Raw genomic sequence first — 21,593 nt, forward strand, 5'->3', positions numbered from 1 at the left:
CTTTTGGGGGCATTTGACACGTCAAACCAAACTGGAAGAAAGAACAAGTTTCTTCTTTCCCTTTGTGCAATTGAAGAAAAATAACTCTAGTGAACTTCAGTCTTCAGGGTGGAAGCTCAAGCGATGTGCAACCCTCCCATGCCCCGCCTTCTGCCTGAAGACTGGTTCTGACCTTTAGGAGTGTGTTGGAAATCTAGGATCAGCCTCAAGGCTGTCCAGTGCAAGGAGAATGAGGAAGGTCAGAATACTCCCCTGCCTGGGCAAAGAGAAAACCCTGAAGATAAAAAGGCAGCCTTCTGTAGCTTGTCGGTTATGGATGGGTAGGCAGGACATTGCCAGCCTCCTAGTGGAGCTAAATACTTGGTCAAGCTGGAGAGGTAACAGTATGGTCCCACAAATATTGATGAGAAGCAGAATATCTTTTGTGCTGTTGGGATGTGTAGGCTGTGCTTTTTAAAAGTATTTTCTTCGAGGGTGGTGAGCTGTCTTTAAAAGTCACAAATACGGAATTACTTGGAATAGCGAGCTCTAGTCATTCACTGAATCCTGCTTGTGTTGAAGATGTGGGTAGAATAAAAGTCTTTGGGCCAAAGTCTTAGCAACAGTGCATGGAGGTGTAAGGGGAGATTAGGGTGGAGGCTCCTTCAATGTGTACTTGTGAAATGAAAACATCTGAATCTCTACATCATGTTATGTTTATCTGCCCTATGTACAGTTCAGCTCGTGCTAGTATACTAAACTCCATAATCCAGCCTAGGCTGACAAACCAGTAGACCTACAGCTTGCCTGGGTTCTTCAAGATGTGGATCCTTATATTACCCTACAAGTTGCTAAATTCCTAACAGCCATCCTCTCGTACAAGAGACGGAATGGAATGTTAGCTGATTATTGATAGCTATAAGAATTTTCGATAATGACATCAGATATTGATTTTAGCGGAGTGTCTAAATTTTTAATTTTAATCTTAAATTTTCCTTTTGAATTGCCAATATTTGTCCTTGTGAGCTGTGAATTGTGTTATATTACTTGTGGCTTGTACGAGACCGCTGTTTTATTTGATTTGTTTTGTGTGTTGTGCTTTATGATGGGCATAATAGCCGAATAAACATTTTGACTAGGGTGGAGGCTGAGAAAGGCTGTAACATCCCTGGGGAGTTGTGGAAGGATAGGGAGCTTGCTCACTGGCTTTGCAGATCTGGTGGTGGTGGTGCCCCCCCCCCGGAGTGGAACATGATGTAGACACATTTGTTCATAATGCACTGTGAGTGCAGCTTAGCCAGCACATACCAGAGAAATCTCAGGACACTCAGGAAGGATGCTGTCCCTGAAGCTCCCTATAAAACCTCTAATGCTCCTCTGTGGAAAGTTCTACACCCACATACAGTGTCTGAGGTTGCAATCTTGGACACATGAGGCACTGCTGATGCAGTGGAAATTACATCTATGTAGTCATGCATTTGATTTCACTCCACAATGTGTAACTCCTTTTTCTTTTAAAAAAGGAAGTCAGATTCTTTGTTAAGAGCAGATAGGATTTTATCATTTATTTTGTCATACTAATGTGTATGCAGAGGTATTCCATTATTCAATAATAATAATAATAATAATAATAATAATAATAATAATAATAATACAGTCATATCTCGGGTTGAATGTGCTTCAGGTTGAGCGCTTTCAGGTTGCCCTCTGCGGAAACCCGGAAGTAACAGAGCGTGTTACTTCCTGGTTTCGTTGCTTGTGCATGCGCAGATGCTCAAAATGCTGTCACATGCATGCACGGAAGCGGCAAAACGTGACCTGCGCACGCGCAGACGTGCCGTCACATCTTACATTCTGTTCAGGTTGCGAACAGCGCTCCAGAATGGATCCCGTTCGTATCCTGAGGTACCACTGTATTATTATTTATACCCTGCCCATCTGGCTGAGTTCCCCCAGCCACTCTGGGCGGCTCCCAACCAAGTGTTAAAAACAATACAGCATTAAATATTAAAAACTTCCCTAAACAGGGCTGCCTTCAGATGTCTTTTAAAAATAGGATAGCTGCTTATTTCCTTGACATCTGATGGGAGGGCATTCCACAGGGTGGGCATCACTGCCGAGAAGGCCTTCTGTCTGGTTCTGCTTAATAAAGAGATCAGTTCTTTTGCGTTTCTCCATTTCAGTACTATGAACTTAGAAAAACAAATATAGAGTTATATCACTGTATCAGAGATAGTCTTTTTGCCAAATCTCAATTGGTGCAATGAAAGACCTGTCTTCAAGAAAACACTGTAATACAGGGATCTTGTTTTAGATAGTACAGATACCCAGAAAGACAAGACATCTGGGCAAGGTTGAAAAGTGCTAAAATAGGGGTTATAAAGGATCTAATCCCAGTCATTTAAGTTATTTTTTAAAGCCATTTTCAGATCTTCAAAGTTTTCTCTCTCTCTCTCATCTGTCTCTCTTGGAGCTTTTGCCAAAAGGTATAACACTATTATTCCCTTTATACTTGCTTGAACAAGCTTAAGGCTTCTAAGGCTCATGGCCCCATAAAAACACAGAAAATGTGGAAAGCCTATATTGTCTTTTTTCTGATAACAATCTTAGCTCTCCTAAGATGTCAAAACAATTCAGCAATTATTTTCTGTAGTGAATGCACAAAATGGTCATGGGAACTTAAATGGGAAGAATGTAGAATGATTAGCAAATTCTGTACAATGCTTCTTCCAAGACAGCTGAACATTTCAGAGATCTGAACCACCTTCATTCCTGAGATGTTTGTAACTGTGGGGATCTATTGTGCTGTTACGTTCTGAGTGGCTCAACTGTTTGTCTAACCTTGCTTGCTTTGTGTTTCCTTCTAGGACTGAGCAGGATGCCGGCACCCACAATGTCCTGAATGTGGAGACTGGTGGAAGAAGAGGAGACATTAGTCCACAGACAGCTCCTTTCCCTTCTCCACTGCCTTCTGTTTTGCTTCATTTTTTCCAGTGGATAGGTTAATGCACAACCATTGCTGGATGTGATTCTTTCGCCATGTGGCTCCTGAGACTAAAGCACCATTTGTCGGTCAATATCTGGACCTTGCTGCTTCTGGGGAGTGCTTGGCTGCCATTGGAAGAAGGCACTCCCAAGTCCAACTCTCCCTTTAGGACTTTCCAGGTCACCGACTGGAGTTTGACACACCTGGTGGTCCACAACAAAACTGGGGAGGTGTATGTGGGTGCTGTCAACCGGATCTATAAGCTTGCAGACGATCTGACACTGATGCGCACTCATGTCACAGGGCCTGTGGATGACAATGAGAAGTGCTACCCACCGCCTAGTGTGCAGTCTTGTCCACATGGGCTAGTCAGCACCAACAATGTCAACAAGTTGCTGCTGGTGGATTATTCTGGGAATCGACTGATAGCCTGTGGCAGTGCTTCTCAGGGCATTTGCCAGTTTCTGCGCTTGGACGACCTTTTCAAGTTGGGTGAGCCCCATCATCGCAAGGAGCACTACCTCTCCAGTGTCAATGAGTCAGGAACTATGTCAGGTGTCATCATTGAAGTCCCGAATGGGCAAAACAAGCTCTTCATTGGAACACCCATTGATGGCAAGTCTGAGTACTTCCCTACCCTGTCCAGCCGTAAACTGATGGCCAGTGAAGAGAATGCAGAGATGTTTGGCTTTGTTTATCAGGATGAGTTTGTCTCATCCCAGCTCAAGATTCCATCAGATACACTGTCCAAGTTCCCCACATTTGATATCTACTACATCTATAGCTTCAGCAGTGAGCAGTTTGTCTATTACCTGACCTTGCAACTAGACACCCAGCTTACCTCGCCTGACTCCACCGGGGAGCAATTTTTCACCTCCAAGGTTGTTCGGCTGTGTGTAGATGATCCCAAGTTCTACTCATATGTGGAATTCCCCATTGGTTGTATTCGTGATGGCATTGAATATCGCCTGATTCAGGACGCTTACCTAAGTAAGCCCGGAAAGGCACTGGCCAAGCAGTTGGGCATCTCAGAGCAGGAGGATATCCTCTTCACCATCTTCTCTCAGGGCCAGAAGAACAGGGTGAAGCCACCAAAGGAATCTGTCCTTTGCCTTTTCACACTGAAGAAGATCAAAGACAAGATCAAGGAGCGCATCCAGTCTTGCTATCGTGGGGAGGGGAAGCTTTCTCTGCCTTGGCTTTTGAACAAGGAGTTGGGATGCATAAACTCAGTAAGTCCTCCTCCTTCTTCTACTTTGTCATTTCTCCTTTTCCTTTCTGCTCTGATAAATCCAAAGCATCAGCTGAGATACCTGTGCTGTCCTTGAGTGCGCAGCTGTAGATGTTGCTTAAACATCTGGGATTTGTTTCAATTAGCATGTGACAATTCTCTTCTCAGCTACAATATTTTGGTGTTTGGAGTTTTAAGCCCCAGTGCAGATCCTAAGGATATTATGAAGATAATTATTGGGTGTTGAGAAGTTCTGGCCTCTGGAATGACTTCTCCCAATCTTCAGTTATCCAAATAAAGTTTGTTATGCTGGAGGAATGGGGACTGCATTGATTTTGGAATGTATTTTAGAGATTCTTTGCACAGAAATTCTTGCCAAGACAGTTTTTCGGAAGGATTGAATTGAGAAGAAAGGCAATAAGTAGGAGCACTAACCATCTAACAGACATGCTGATGTTCCATTTATTCTAACCTGAGTTTACTTTCCACTGTTACCATCATGACAAGTACTGGAATGAATTAGGAAAAAAGCAGGTGTCCATGTACAGGAGATATGTCCTGCTGGAAATACAGACCCAAGTAACTGTTAGATATACTGATGTGATGACAATTGCAGATGATTTGAAGTGTTATTCAAGTTGCAACATAGTACCCTCTCAGCACCACATAATGATACGGCAGGAATATTAGCCAGCCAGGATGATGTTCCGACTCTACCTGGGACTCTTGTTTTCTTCTTTTATCCTCCACCTGATTCCAAATCGGGATACTCAAAATCCTTACCTTGGGATCCTCTGATTCTGTAGTTTAGGGAGAGTGTGAGAACAGGACAGCTGTACAGATAGCAGCTTCGTACTGGCAGTGAGAGGACTCTCCAAATTCATAGGTGTATATGAAACACAACTGGAGTGTCAGGTTTTGAGGCCAATTAGAAGTGAACTCTTGCCCTGGGGGATATGGGAGCGAGCCAGAGTTATGAGTCTGGATATGTTCTTTCTCAACAGAGGGAAAGTTGCCTGCCTATCCTGAGGGAAGCATTTCCCATAGGCTGTTGCTATGGCAAACAGAGGAGCTTTATTGCCCTGTTCCATTGTGTTAAGTCTTTGGCAAGGCAGGGTAAGAAGCCTGCTTTGTTTTATGAGCCATAGCTGGGTTCCTTTTCAGACAATATCAGATATAACTGGGAGGCTATTTCAGCTACTTGCAGTGAGGACAGGAGAGTAATGTGTAAAAGATCTTTCAAAATGGGAGTGGAATGGGCAACTTTAAGATTTCTAGGACATATCACAAGTTGTAGGAAATTGGCATAGTTATGTCACTTAAAACTCTCAGCTAAACGCAAGAAGATATACATAGTGATTGTGGCAGAATCTGAGCTTGGACATCAGATGCCGTAGGTCCACTCCCCAGACCCATATAGTCAAGTGGACTTTGGACTTTGGGCTGATTCTTAATGGATCCATTTAGCCTACTGACCCTTCTCCAAATTGTAATGGTCTGCTTAAATTAAATTTTGTAAATGAATTCAGCTAAAGACCTGGCCCACTCCAAATGCATTTCTAATGGCTTTACAAGAAGCACAATGTTGAGTGAATGTGTGTGTTTGTGTTTGTGTGTGTGTAGGTTTGGAGCCTCCCTAAACACTAGCTCCATGTGGCAAAGGTAGTGGACCTCAGGATTTAAAATTTTATTTTAGAAACTTCTTTCTCTGTTCTCCAATCAGCAGGCTCTCATTGTAATTAAATCAAAACCATACAAAGCCATAAAACATAATACATCAGCAGGGCCGATAAACATATCAGATTTTAGATCTTATCTTCCTATAGGTGCATGTATGGTATTGGGAACCATAAACCATGGGATGTGTAATTCCTGTGGCTCATGTATTCCTAGATGCTGCTGCACGTATTTAAAGTCAATAGGAATTACATCTCCCATGATTCCTGACAGCCACAGAATTCTGGTTGTGGGGATTACATTGGCAGCCAATGGATGGAGTGGTAGTACACTGGGCTCATAAGTGGGTATCTAGGGCAGAATTGGTATGGTATTGTAGGCAGTTGTGATTCTGGTAGCAGCTCTGATAGGAACAGCTGAGATCAGAGATACAAAGCATGAAATAAGAGCTTGTGCTGTGCTTCCTTATGCCAATGAACCCATGTTCATGAGAAATACACTCCATTGTAAGGCTCAGTGTAGTACACATAGAACCTCGCCCCCTCTGGTCCTCAGAACATAGTTGTGTGGCAGTGTAGCTGAGAGATAGCATGTGGTCCATGTTCAGCCAGTGAGTTTCATAGCTGAGTGAGGAATTTGAATACACATCTCCATGGCTCTATTCCACCTCACAATATGATAAATAATGATTTACAGCTGCTGTGGAGTAATGGAGATAAAGGGAGAGGGGCATTGGAGGTCTGTTTTGGCAAATTAGACAGGAACCATCCTTGGCCATGGTTTGGACACCTCTTCTTCTTCCCTTCCTCCTTCTCTTTTTAGGACAGATTCCCCAAAGGATGAGTGGAAACCCTCTGGCATGGTGTCAGGGTCCTGTAGGGCCAGGCCTGAAAGTGGTCAGATGTGAGTCCACGTCTGGCTGAAATCAAGGTCTGAAGCAACAGACAGAGATCATAGGGGACAGAATCAAGTATGCCACCGAGGTTGGGCAGACCGTAGCATTCCAAAGGGTAGCAGGAAGTGAGTCTGTTTTGCTTAGATTGTTACTGCAGGCTTGGTTCCTCAGTTTCTGTAAAGCCACCCAGGCTTTAGGTAGGGAAAGGATCGTAGCTCAATGGCTGAGCTCATAGTTTGCATCCAGAAGCTTCTAGTTTCGACTCCAAAGCATCTCAAGGTAGAGGTGTGAAGGACTCCGGTCTGAAACCCTGAAGAACCTCTACAAGTCTGTGTAGATGGTCCTGTGCAGTTCAGTGCACTGGTTTGGTTTAGGGCAGCTTCCCATGTTTGCCACTATTGGCTCCACAGATCACCTGGTCTGGCTGCACTGATGAGCTGCAGTACCCCTGTTTGGCCATTTATCTGTATGGCACTGCAGTACACAGCAAAGATCAGACCAATAGCTCTCTTAGCTTGAGAGCTGCCCTTGTTCTAGTGCAGGAAGTAAGTCTCCTGTGCTTTGTAGAATCTTAGAGCTGGAAGGGGCCCCAAGGGTCATCTAGTCCAACCCCCTGAAATGCAGAAATCTCAGCCAAAGCATCCATGACAGATGGCCACCCAACCTCTCTTTAAAAACCTCCAAGGAAGCCTTGCTGCTACAGTTTCTGGTTTGAGCCCCCTGGTGCCTTACGGATGGTAAATAAGAGCTTCGTACATAGGTGTTGAGGGACGTGTGCACATGTCAGGAGGGAAAACCTAATGAGTGGTTCCCAAACAGAAACTAACTTCTGATTGTGGTTCCTTTCAGCAGTTGAAGCTGCTGACGGTAATGCTTTTGCTGCTTTGTAGTCTGTGGAATTTAAAAGCCCTTAAGGATGCTGAAACAAATGCATTTTGGCTCTAAGTACAGATCTTATGATTGGTCTCCTCCGCTATTTTATTCCCCCCCTTTCTTTTTTCTGTGTTATATGTGCTATAATGTAAACTTGCAAGCAGTGTAGCTTCTAAAAATAAATTTCCAAAGTGCCTAGGTGTTTTAGGTGCGTGTGAATAATAATAGCGAATAATAACAGGGATATGATTTTAGAGTAAAAGTGGAAGGAGGAGGGAAGGAGTATTCCAGTCTTGGGGCTGGGGGGTATTGGAAAGAGAGAAACCCAGCAAAATTATAAGGCTTGGAAGTTTTCAAGATTAAGCCTCAGAGAAGCAGCGTATCTTAATAGCATTTGTTGTGGTTTCCTTGCACCTAGGGATAATTTAATCTGAAATCCAGGGAGAGCGGGAGGGAGGGGGAGCAGTAGCCTTCTTCCCCCACCCTCTCTCTATGGCACGGGTGTCAAACACAAGGCCCATGGGCCGAATCCGGCCCGCCAGACCTCGTCATGTGGCCCGTGTAGCCGCTGGCGGCCGCCAGCCTTCACCTTTTATTCTTGCGCTTTTTTTTTTTTGACACAAGAAAGCCGCCTCTTCAGCGCATGCGCGGCAGCCTACAAGCCAGAGAACGCCTGCCCTCTAGCGGCGCCGGCCGTTCTGATGCGGCCCCTGATGAATTTGAGTTTGACACCCCTGCTCTATGGCCCCTCTGCTGCCACAATCCTAGAAGCTCCCCAGCCTTTGCTGTGGACTAAGGCATTGCCACTTCTCCTCTCTCTTATGAGTGTTCATGCTTCTGTATTCAGAGGCAGGTGCCTTTCAAGGCATGACTTCCAGAGATGGGTGCATGGGCTTGCGGCAGGAACCAGCAGCTTGATGGGGGTCTCTGTCTTGTTTAGATGTCCAGCAGAAGGAGGAGTGTGAAATTGAGTTACTTACTCTCTCTCCTTCTCCGTTCTCTTCTAAATTACAGGTGCGGCAGGGGCATGGGGCTGCGTTCTAGGAGCAGGTAGTTCAGCTGTACCCACCTGGAGTAGTTTGTGCACAGGCATCCATTTGTAATTGTCCCAGGCAGCCCCTCCTTCTCCTTTTCCGAGTTCTGAGGGAAACAGCTAACAGCTGCCTGACAAAGTAAAGGGTTTGCTGTCAAGAGTGCTGGGCTCACAAATCTGATTTTGGCTTCAAACTAATTCAATTTTGGTGGAAAATGATGAAATCGTTACACTGCTGCCTGCTGGGTCACATAACTGCTGACTCAGGGGAGGGAGGAGGCTTTCTCTGCGCTCTTGTTTCCCCTCCCCTCATTCTCTCTATCTTTCTTGGCTTGCAGTGTAGGTTTGGGGAGCCAAGTGTAGCTCAGATCAGCTGCCATTCCCCCGAGGTCTGCCCTGAGCAAAGTAGGCGGGAGGCAGAAACAAAGAATGCAAAACAAGGAATGTGACTGTGAATGTATGAAGGCAAGAGACAGTTAAGGGCATCATGTGAGCAGGAAAGAAGACAGCTGTTTTTCACCACTCACATTCTGGTGTTGGGGAGATTTCGCTGTTCCAGAAAGTCCTTGACTTTCACCAAGGGTTGGTGGCTGCCAGGAATTCCCCCTCTGCAAAGAGTTCTTGCCAGTCCCTTGGTTCAAACTTTGCTAGAAACAGGAAAGCCTGAAAGACCTTATTTCCCGACAGATTCTGGTTCCCTGTCTGATTTATGCAGGAAGTCCTGCTCTTCCACATTGAATTGCTTGGCCATGGAAAGGAAGAGGACGCTTCTGAGCATGTGGCTGTAGTCTTGGGACCACCAGAACCAAAGGAATTGTCTCCATTCCCCCTACCTTCCAAAAGGCAGAGCAGGTAGAAGTGTTGTGTGGTTGGCGATCCTGCACAATCTTGAAACGAAACTACTGGTTCACTCCATGTTTGGAGATCTCAAACCTTCTCAAAAAGCACACAGTATGTGTGCATGCACAGCTTTAGCAAGGGGTGGGGATTATTTGAGGGATTTGGTCCAGAGGCAAAGAACTATTCCCAATGCTGCTTGTGCTATTAGTGCTTTATAAGCTCTGCAGAATTGTTGCTTGCTTGGGAGGGAAATACTGCTGATCAGTGACTCATTCGTTGGTGGTTTCCACTGAATTTGACCTGGGCCACTGCCCCAGTCTTCTGCTCATTAGAATTGCATTGTATTACTGGGGTGACATCAAGGGCAGGACTATCCAGGCTTTTAAATAGCATATTATATAGTAGATGTCCGCGAAGCTTCTGCAACCACAGCAGTAATGAAGATAGTATTTGGAAGTGTGGGAATCTCATGTTCCCATATATAAAATATTGCATTTTTATGTGCTTGGCAAAAATGCAATATCCCTGCAATAAAGAACGTTTCCTCTGCTAAGCAAATGAGAAACAAATATGTCCATTTATGCTGCAGATACTGATTGCATGGAAAGGCCTTTAATCTCATGACAGTCAGAAAAGTGAGGAGCGGGAGAGGGGAGGAAGGACTGAAAATGAACTTCATCCACTTGCTTTGAGCCCTGTCATATGGCTTTATAAAGATCCTTTTTCATCAGCTCTACAGGCATTCCTCCCAAAGGAAGGCTTGTTTTTTATTGATGGCAATTGATTCAGCATGACTGAGCAAGCAAGGGTGAGAATGTGGGCAAGACAACAGGGCTTTTGGATTCATGGCCTGTTCTGTTGCAAAGAGTTACTCACATTCCTGGGGCATGGGCACAGTCTAGTGTCATTTTATGTATCAGAGCTGGTGGTTCACAGAATATTATTTCTTCCCCTTACCCTTCTTCACACTCCTCAGGCACACATTTTACATGGACAAAGCAGTGTGTGAGCTTGGCAGTTGTCGATACAGGCTGCAGCAAATCCCTTGATTGCAGCTAGTGATGTTACCCAGCTTTGCAATTACCTGCTTTGGAATGTGAATTTCCCCCATAATGCTTGCACTTATTACAACTCGAACGCCATTTCCTTGAGAATCTCTTCTCCAGTCCAAAATGTATAACGTGACTTTGCATGTGTACAGAATGTGCTCTTGTTTTGAGTCCAAGCCCTGGACACTAATCTCAGCTCATACAGAGCTAAGCAAGCACTTGTGATGAATATTTTTTTAAGGTTTCAAGGAACCCGTAGGAGCAACCCCCAAAAAACTTTCTCTCCAAAGATCCGGCATCAAATAAAGACATGTTCAGGGATTGCACAGCACCCTTTTCCCTCAAGGCTCTGGAACCTCCTTGGGCTTCGCTGCAGTTTCCTGGAGCCTTAGAAATCACCCTCAAGGGGTGTTTGCATAGCTGTCATTAGTCTCTGTGTCTGGGACAAAAAAATAAACGAGGGACAATTGAAAATGATAAGGCAGTATGATATGGTGCAGCCAGCATTATGAATCAATTTAGAACTCTTAAAAAACACGCCAACCATGATTTTTTTTCTAGTGTTCTCCAATGACGCTTGTAATTGCTGACCCAATTCTGCATCGAGCTGAGAGGAGTTCACCCATCACTAATAGCAACAGCTGGAAAAAGCGCTGTTGCAATCACAGTATGTGCTGCTGGCCAGATATGTGCTGGCTAGATTCACACATTACGTTTGTCCACACAAGGACATGTCTGAGAGGGACCAGGACTTCTTGCACAAGAGAAAGTGAATTGTGTGAACCAGTCCATAGTCATTCGCCAGTGGCCTTGTTATAGCTTCTAGGATGCCTAATGCGTTGGTGTTTGGAGGTAATCTTGAACTGCTCAGAGCTGCCTTGGATCCAGGAGAAGAGGCTGCCAGGCTTGGCTGGGAGTTCAGGAGATGTTTGTACTTCTTCCCCCAATGCTGAGGAACTGAACACATTGGCTGGAGAACTCATTCCATCTTGTTTGTTTGTTTCTTTCCTTCACTGGCTTGGAATCAGGAATCTATCAGACTAAAAATGTGACCCAGGCTGAGATGGTCTGCTGAACACTCTGAGTTGTCTTGTGGTTCTTGCTATCTTCTTCCTCTTCCACTGTGAATCCTGGTCAACAACAACAACAGTACCCCACCCATCTGACTGGGTTGCCCTAGCCACTCTGGGCAGCTTCCAGTAGATATAAAAACAGAATAAAACATCAAACATTAAATCAAACATCAAACATTGAAACCTTCAGATGTCTTCTAAAAGTCAGATAGTTCTTTATCCCCTTGACATCTGATGGGAGAACGTTCCACAGGGAGGGCACTTCTACCGAGAAGGCCCCCTGCCTGGTTTCCTGTAACTTCACTTCTCGCAGCAAGGGAACCACTAGAAGGCCCTCGGAGCTGGACCTCAGCGTCCAGACTGAATGATGGAGATTTCTGGGTGCCAAGTTGGCGACCACAGTTTAAAAACCTCTGTCTTAATCCATAGTTAATTCCATTTCCATCTCCCCTAAGTGTGTTTCTCCTCCTTGCATACTAGGTCAAGTGAATTGTTTTAAGAGCAAGCTACAGTCAAACAATGTAGTTGAGATCACAGAATTGTAGAATTGTAGCGTTGGAAGGGTCATTTAGTCCAACCTTCTGGCGAACAGACATGCTGTTGTGGTGGCTTAAGTTTAAGGTGTCATTTGGCACCTAGCTTATGTATCTGAGTTTCTAACACTGAATATACCTAATGTGGAGGATGGTCGTATCTCAAGTGAAAACAAATGCCATAAACAGTGCACTGCCACTGAGAATGCACTGTCTCATGCCTGCCGCAAGGGACACTCTGGAAGATCTTAAGTCTCAGGGTGGCAGGCCTCGGGAAAGGCATTCAGTCAAGTACCCAGACCCCAGACTTTTTAGGAATTTTGTAGACTGAAGTCAACACCTTGAATTGGGCCTGGTAGCTTACCAGATGTGCAGTCTGCAGTGAACACTGTGTTGTGGAGTTGCGGTAAAAGTAATTTACTCCTTAACTGATTCCCTTTGAAATCATTTTATTTTGCTTCTGGTATATTAAAGACTTGGATTTGAATCACAGCCTCTAAGAAATATTTAAGTTGAGGACTAAGGTCCTTACACTTCGCTATAAGATAATTTCCTGTCAGCCCTTCACAATTAAGTCCCAGCATAACATTTATAGTGAAATGAAACAAGGGTGTTCATAGAGTTCTCTTTTCTGTTGAAGATGTCAGGAAGCCCGGAAATGAATGGCCCTAAGGGACAGCTGAATTACTAGCCACTTAATAAAGCTAAACGAATGAATATTGTCTTTCCTGTCCACTCCTTCATTGCCCTCATAAGTGGGCTTGAAGTAAAGTAATGAATCAAGAAGACATCTACGTTTCACCCTGGCAAAGTGCTTTCTCGCTCTCTGTGTGAACTCTTGTGTCCTTCGGCCGAGTCTGGCCAAAAGGCAAGCAAATGCCCAGAGAAAAACAGTATTCTGCCAGCCAATAACAACTGGAAGCTAAGCCCCGCTATTAATGGCAGATTCAGTGTGCACAGGCTCTCTGTGCCTATATAGTGAAAAAACAGGTACAGCTGGAGAATGTGATTTAGGTAGTTGTGAGGTTGGGCCTGCTGTGAACCATGCCAATTTCCCTTCATTATTGGCAGGAGAATGAAGGCTCTTGTTAACCTGAGAGCTGGATGTCTGCTTCGGCAAGCAGTGTGGATGTAAGTGACCTTGTGCTTCAGAAGTGTACTATTGTCAGGAAGGAATTATCTGCCCTACATGATGTGGCTGGCTCTGATAGACCAGTATGAGAATTTCGTATTGCAGCCCATGCATGCCCTTCTGCTCTCAGAAACCGCCCCAAATCTCTTTTCTTCCCACCAAATAGTCCGATTGGATCTGGCCTCTTATTGGTGTGGCACCTGCCTGTGCATCCCTAACGAGTCATTTTGCTGCTAACAAGCTAATTGCTGGCATAATTATTTATTGAGGTGGTGTCGGTGTAGCATGGCAGGCGGGTGGCAGGCACTCTTCCGCAGCCCGGGAATGCAGCTGTATTTGTCGCTTCCCAGAGAGTTTGTTGAGACAAAGCAGAGAAGAGTAAACACCATAAACATTTATGCTCTTGCATATTCAGCAGCAGATGAGGTTGAGGAAGCTGCAAATTGGAGTGGGGAGAGCAGTGTGGAACAAAGATTGCATTGGCTGAGAGGTGCTGCCAGAGCTTAAATACCTTCATTGGTTATGCTCCAGCCCTCCTGGAAGTAGAAATTTTTTATAACCCCCTTTTCTACCACCAAGCTATACATTTTAAGAGCTGAAGAAATTAAGACGTAATGCACAGGCCTTGCAGGGCAGAGGTCATGTGACCAAGGTGAAAGGTCCATGGAATAATGATGGGGATGTCACATTCAAAAGCGTATTAGCTCTGTTATTACTTAGTGTCTGTGCGTGGCTAAATTTTCAGAACTCTGTGGAGCACATGGGCTGAATATCATCCCTTGAGATTAATTCATTCCTATCCGGGGGCGCATTCCCCCCTCTTGCTCCGCCCTGTGCTTTTCTTAGACTGCATATTTCACATTAAGATGTGATCCTGCATTCAACTATGCAGAACAATTAGGTATTACTTCTACATTTTTATGTATGCCTTTATTGCATTCTGTCCTGGCTTGTAAGTTTTTAAAAATATTTGTCTTCTGAATGTCGGCAAATTTAGAGCTGCGTATTTTAGAATTAATTAATGTGTATAAATAAACAATTGGGCAGCGCCCTCTTCCTCCTCACCAAACCGGGAAAGGTGTCATTTCTGTCTGCAGCTAAAGTGGTCCCCTTCTGTCGACTTTGTGAATTATTTCTCAGGCCTAATTACTACTATTTATTATTTGCTGCTTCCTCATCACAAACCTCTGTTAAAATGAGCTATGGGGATTCAGGAACAGCTGAGCAAGCAAAAGGAGTCACAGCTGTGAATTGGTTTTCTGGGTCTGAGTAGGCTTCCTCAGCTTCCCTGGATTTTTTTGAATTTTGTTTTTAGTTGCTTTCTCCATCACCCTGTTTACTGAAGTGCAGAGGGTCAGGGGTTAGCTGTTATTGCCTTCAAAGGTGCGTGTCTGTGAGTGACTGTTGCAGTTCTGTGGCTGCCTGCTGAGGCCCTTTAACTGCACAACTTGAGAGGAATTGTTCTATGCTGGGCAGTACAAGGGCGGGAGGAAAACAACCCAGAGGAAAGCAAGCAGGGGTTTGGGCCTGAAAGACCACACATAACTGGATGGTTAAAAAGGCATCCCGGCTGGATACAAATAGGATGCGGAAATAAATGGTTCGTCTTTACAAAGTGCCCCAAAGCTGTGTTTGTATTAGCACCAATTTTTGTTTACTTCTAATCCATTTCCTGCACTGCCAGCCTACAAATGCTCAGAAATCATGATTCCGTTGCCAGGGATTTATAGTAGTAGTTAGATTTAACAGATACACAAGTGACCTTTTATTTATTTGGATTTTGGTGCCATTCGGGAATATCACAGTAAGGTTTTGAGTGTATTTGTTTTCAGCAGGAAGGAGCTGTGTGCTTGTTACTTACAATTACTTTTTAGGAATGTTCTAATGATTAGATTATGAAGCTTGTGATATTTAAGCTTTTGAGGAAGACTAGGAACATTTAGCCCTAAGAATCTGTGTTAAGTCTCTCCCTCCCCCCCCCCCCGTTATAGCTACTCCCTTATGTCCAGCTATTCATGACTGCCACAGAGATTGAAAGGGTAAGAAGGAGGGAATCCGGTCTCTGTAGTTTCCCCTTGTTGATATTGTTGGGTCTCCTATTCTCTTCTTGGCTTCAGGCAAAGGTTTACACAAGCAGGCAGTCACGCAAGCTTCAGTAACGAGCATCTATTTGAAAGCTATGTGTCAGGCTTAAACTATCTGGAAAATTTCTGTCAGAAATAGAATTCTGCTTCTGTCGCCTCTCACATCCTGCCTAGATAGTACTTCTGGTGTATTGTATTGTAAATCAGAGTTGGTATGAAAAAAATAGAGGTGTGGGAAATTCCATACGGATGTCGGATCTCTGTACCTGTGTCTAGGTTTCATCCAAAATTAGGCGATTGTAAACATACGCACATCATGCTCAAGTCCCACTAAAAGTGTGCATTGGGTTGCAGCCTATGTACCCTTGCCCTGGGCTGGCTTTTAGGGACTGGTGCATGCTGATTATATCATTGGTGGGTACAGAACCTTCAGGACAGTGCAAGCTGCAGCCTGTATGGTATGGGTTAGGCCTGGCTACAGATTGGCTACCCCACTTTTCTGCCCTGAATGTGCAGTTTGGCAGTGAGCACATATAAGAAAAGGGAAGGAGGTGCAATAGTGACAAATGAGCTGAGAGTTGTGCACAGCTAAGTGACTTGCTATCCATATACCGTACAACTTTGTCAAATATTTCTCAAAGCCAATTAATTCACCACCCTCAATATGTGTTTTTTAGGAATGTGTGCACATATACAAGTCCTAGATGTGATGCTCTTACTACATTGCTAACTAAAGCTGCCCCCTTTGCACTTCCACTTCAGCCTGCAAATTTAAATGCCCATGGATGCAATTCCCTGTTTGCTAGGAACTTGTGTACTTCTGAGTGCATCTGGGCCCTTTCTTTTAGCAGTGTTTTCTCGGCTTGGATTGGCAGTTGTCTGTTCTGGGTGTGCAGTGAACCCACTGAAGATTGCTGGGAACTGTATCTCTTTCATTACCGTACTGCTGTATTCTGCTGGAATTAGCAGAGCCAGGGTTTTTTGGTGTGTACCTTGTGGGTATTTCAACTCACACATTGCCATTCGTGGTATTTGAGTACTTCAGTTATTTCTCTCTTCGGTCTTCCTCTCTGTTTTCCCTGCATCCCCCAGACCCTGAAATTCATGGCCAGAGACTGCTGGACTAGAGGTTGTCATGGCAACAGCTCTCTTCCTGCTGAGGTGGAGATAGGAACAGATTTCATGGTTCAAGGAATTTCCCCATTCCTGACCCCTCCTTCCCTCCTTCCTTGTGGTGTTTTCTCCACATCTCCCTGTCATCCTCTCTTAGTACCAAGCTGCTAGGCCCGCCTCAGAAGCCAAAGGGAGCATACACACTGTGTGTTAACTGCAGACATTTTGCCATCCTTCTTGCCTCCTCCCTGTGCCATGATCTGTGACAGACTTAGGCTGGGGCATCTCATGGGATGCTTGCAAGGAGGATCTCATTTAAGGTATACTATATGAGGACTTCTCCAGAAGCTAACCACTTGCGGTTTCCCTACCTCCTCTTTTTTTGAATCAAAATGTTGGTGAACCTTAGTTCTGGAGGCAACTGTCAGCTTGGCAGACCAGGGTTCAGCTTAGGCAAAGGCAGAAAAATCTTGCCCAACGTGTTTGTCTTTTGGTCAGAAAACAATGTGTTTGGGCAACTTGCCCCTTTCAGGCCTTGTTTCCCCATTTCAAATGTGAATTAGGTTGTTTTAGGTCTGTGAACCGCCCTGAGACCCCCGGGTATAGGGTGGTATATAAATTCAAATAATAATAATAATACAGTCATACCTTGGAAACCGAACGCCTTTGCACTCTTTGGCTCTCAAACGCCGCAAACCCGGAAGTGAGTGTTTCGGTTTGTGAATGTTCTTTGGAACCTGAATGTCTGGCGTGGCTTCCATGGCTTCTGAATTGCTGCAGGACCTTCCTGCAGCCAATTGGAAGCTGTGCCTTGGTCTCCAAATGTTTTGGAAGTCGAACAGGCTTCTGGAATGGATTCTGTTCGGCTTCCAAGGTATGACTGTAATAATAATGTCCAAATGACAAATGGTATGGGGAGACTAGGATTCCACTCTTTACCTGGCCATCTACCAGCTGCTTGGGAGAGAACAATACAAGTTATTCTTAGTCTAAACTCCTACGGAGTTAGAATCACTTTCCTACAAACAAGATTGCACCAGTTTTTGGAAGTATCAGGATTGGTGACAAAGAAACACAGATTTTATACCTAGAAAAACTGATTCTGTGACTTGCATTAATTGTGCAGATCTTCCTATATGTGCCTCTTTATTGCACAATTTATTCTGCTTATGAATTTTGAGAGAGTGCTGGGGGTACCAGTCACAAGTTGGCTGCTATGGGAGTGGTGTGGCATAGCACAAAATGGTGGCCATGCAGAGTATGGAAAAACACAAAATTAGAGGCAGCCCCCCCAGCAGCTTGATTAAGACCATTGTTGAACTTTTCGACCATATTCAATCATATCAGATAATTGCTGAGAAGTGTTCTATTATTGGGCTAGGTGCTTAAGTGAGTCATGGTCCAGCTAGGCATTTTTGGCATTATCTTCAACTCCTTCAGACCCAGGACCCAGTTTTGACCCAAACATGCATTTGGAGACCTTTTTCTAAACCTTTTACCATACATTTGCATGATAGTAGAGCTCCAGTAGTGATCTACCTTGGATCAGGCTCCTGGGCCACTAGTTGAAGACGAGTGATCTAGATCCATTTTGGCATGGATTTGGCAGATGATTTACTCCACCGGGGTAAATGTTGGCCTGCTGGTTCAGCTGGACTCCTCAGCAGATGCCATTGATGATTCCAGATTGCCAGGCTACCGTGAGGTGACCCCTGTCCTTCTTGAAATATAGTTTTCAGAAGGTGGTACCAGGAAATTTCCAACTCACACCCTGGTTCATGGCAACCCTTTTGGGCAGCTTGGAGTTCTGAGAAAGAGTTGTTTCTCAAATTGTTTGCAGTTTGAGAAAGCACTTGGATCCTACTTTTGCTTCTGCATTCCCATGTGGTGGCCATCTTTGGAGGGCAGGTTTCTTTGTTCTACTGTGCTCTTCTGCACTAGCTTCAAGCTTGTTGCTGCTGAGGGCTTTTTGAGAAATTCATGGGGCTTTGAATCCAAAGCTGCCAGTCCCCTGCCTCACAGTGCCCCATTCCAGGACTTTCTACTGTGGTACATCCAGTGGGAGCTCACTGCCAACCTGGGCAAAGCTAAAGCCATTGCTAAGAAGAAGAAGAAGAAGAAGAAGAAGAAGAAGAAGAAGAAGAGTAGTAGTAGTAGTAGTTTGGATTTGATATCCCGCCTTTCACTCCCTTTAAGGAGTCTCAAAGCGGCTAACATTCTCCTTTCCCTTCCTCCCCCACAACAAACACTCTGTGAGGTGAGTGGGGCTGAGAGACTTCACAGAAGTGTGACTGGCCCAAGGTCACCCAGCAGCTGCATGTGGAGGAGCGGAGACGCGAACCCAGTTCACCAGATTACAAGACTACTGCTCTTAACCACTACACCACACTGGCTCTCTGTGGTGAAGCCCCTCTACCTCTCTGTGCCAGTGAGAAGGAGCATCCTGCCCCCCCCAGCCATCTGGGCAGTGTTAATTGCACTCTTCCTGTATACAGTGGTACCTTGGTTCTCAAACGTAATCTGTTCCGGTAGACGGTTTGACTTCCAAAACATTTGAAAACTGAGGCGCAAAGGGCTGGTTGCAAGTTCAATTGGAAAAACTGAAAAACATTTGACTTCCGAGGCATGTTCAAAAATGGAAGCAATTACTTCTGGGTTTTCGGCGTTCGAAGACCGAAATGTTCAGCTTCCAAGACGCTCATAAACAGAGGTACCACTGTACCTCATTTTTTACTACTACAGTTACAGTGGGAGGTAACTGCCTGGTAGCACGCTAAGATACCGATTGCTTTCTCTCCCCCTCTCTGATCAAGCATAGGTAAGGTTGTCTCTGCAGGAGTTTTGTGACCCGGCAAACAATAGTCCTTGGGCCTAGCTGCTTGAATATAGAAAGGAAGTTTACAGCTGAAACAAAATTAGTTTATTCTGCAAGGGCCTGCAGATGGAGTATTAAAACTGCCCTCCAATGTTTTGGCATTTTGGGCTAACACACCCTCTCCCCCTCACCCCACCCCAGTGTTTTAGAAGCCACATATCAGTAAAAGTATGTACAATAAATGCTATGGCTCACTTAGGATTTGTCACTAGAGTGAAAGGCAAGGGAAGATAAGCCTTGCCGGCTTCCTCTCTATTTTGGATATGGCTTGCTTAAAATGCACTCTATAAAGCTGTTCTGCAGACCTCGCTTGGTCTCCCAGAGAGACCTGAACAGCCTCGCAACTGTTCTGTGAACAGGGTCCACTTCATCCTGCCCCCGCCCAGTCCTCTCATCCCTTGTTGAATTCTGTCTGTCTCTGGGGCAGAATGTAGGAGTTGTTTAACATCTGTGCAGACACAAGGGCCAGCAGCTTAGGACAGGATGTGGGCAACGTGGTGTCCATGCGAAACTACAGGGAGGAATGTAATATGGGTGGATTCTGTAGTTTGCATGTGTGTGTCTGCAGCTTGCAAGCACATTCCTCTTGCCGCCCATGAGATACAACATTCCCTATTTAGGAGTGACCTGGGGGAGAACTGGAAAGCACACAGGTGCAGAATTATATAGTGCCATTCCCCTTGGGCCCTGTAGCACAGATGCGAAGAGCTGCACAATGAATCCTTGAGACTGTGATAAAAGCTGACAAGAAGAATTCCTCAAGTGGTGCTGGTTAAAACATGTGCATGGAAGGCCTCGTCTCTTGTTAGACCAGCTGCTAGGCCCAGTATCTTGGCCCCTGTAAAAGGACAGGCAACTTTTTTCCACATGCTTTAGACCCTTTACAACACTACGCTCACTTTACTGTGTGGTTTCAAAGTAGGTTTAGGCACCAGGCAGCTGTCATAAAGCAGGGAGAGATGGCTAGGCCCTTTCTAGCATTCTAATCTCCAAGAACAGATTCTTTCAGTGAACATTCAACCCGCTTAAACTCTGAATGCGTGTATTTTCTCTTTTCTGCTCCTGTCCCTTTTTCCTTGTGTTGTGTCTGTTGTAAGCCATTCTGCAAGGGCATGCCTATGTTATCTTTTGTGCAGAGTGTAGTGAACTTTACAGCATAAATAATGGCAGTGGTAATGATAATAATGGTAATAAACTAATAATAGTAATAGGTAAACATAGAACTCTTCTGCCTCAAAGTAGCAGCAGAGGTCTTTTATCTAAAGGTGCTCCATTAGCTGAAGCAGATCTATAGCTCTCTCCACCTGGAGAAGACTAATTAGATGAGAGATTTGCTGCAACACAAGCTAATATTACCAAATGTGGTTTATTAAAACAAGAATAAGCTGTGTGCCCACATGCTCCCTCTTCACTCCCCCCATCCTTCCTCCCTTCATAATCATGGGTGTAGCCAGGATTTTTGTTAGGGGGGGCAGGCCTTTCGTGGGGGGGGCAGAACCTCAGTTCACTATGTATTTATATTGATTTTTGTTTATTTCGGGGGCCAGCTGTCCCCCCCCGCCCCCCTCCGTGGTTATGCTGATGCTTCATATGTCCAGCTTCAGCAGAAATTTCCTGATTTCTTAAACTACAGTTTCTTGTGACTTTTGAAGAGGGAAAAATATGGTTTAAGGTCTCTCTCCAGACCTGTAGCTGATCACTTCCATTTTCTGTAGTTTAGCTCTTTGGCAAAGTGGCACAATTGGTAGGTATGTAGGTCACCATTCTTTTGGAAACATTAAGTGAACAAAGAATATGGGGAAGTGATGGTGATTCTATTCATGGAAGGTTGCCCTTTAAATAGTTAAACACCCTGGTCAGCTTGCTGCTTTTTCTAGCAATTTACAGTCTCAACTGAAGGAGGAGTATTCATGTAGCCGTAAACCATTGAAAATGATACAGGAGCATAAAGGTTGCTATGACCTGCCATTAGGGTATCTGATTGAATCAAAAGTTGGCCTTAATGTGATGTGGATAATGGCGAGTTCCAAAGCTTCTACATTGAAAAGATTGACTGCTCACAGATGCAAAGCGAACCTTATATGACACTTGTAAAAGTGCAAGTTCCTCAAATTAAGAGGTTCAGTAGGCACACATGGTGCAAGGTGGTCTCTTAAGCTGATTAGCATGTTGTTAATTAATCTCACCCAGGTAGCTTGTAAACAAAGAAATCTTCACCAA

General features: G+C 44.7%; 1 protein-coding gene across 4 annotated transcripts in view; it reads left to right on the top strand.

The window, feature by feature from the left end:
- Nucleotides 1–21,593, top strand: part of PLXNA1 (plexin A1) — a 343,514-nt gene that overhangs the window by 53,427 nt on the left and 268,494 nt on the right. For all 4 annotated transcript variants that reach the window (XM_082209182.1, XM_082209180.1, XM_082209183.1 and 1 more), the window contains exon 2: nucleotides 2,847–4,197. In XM_082209182.1, the coding sequence (XP_082065308.1) occupies nucleotides 3,019–4,197 (1,179 nt within the window). In that variant the 5' untranslated portion in view covers nucleotides 2,847–3,018. The remainder of the gene's footprint in view (nucleotides 1–2,846; nucleotides 4,198–21,593) is intronic.

This window comes from Podarcis vaucheri (genome assembly GCF_965113315.1).
Source record: "Podarcis vaucheri genome assembly, chromosome: 2".
In the NCBI taxonomy this organism is placed as follows: domain Eukaryota; kingdom Metazoa; phylum Chordata; class Lepidosauria; order Squamata; family Lacertidae; genus Podarcis; species Podarcis vaucheri.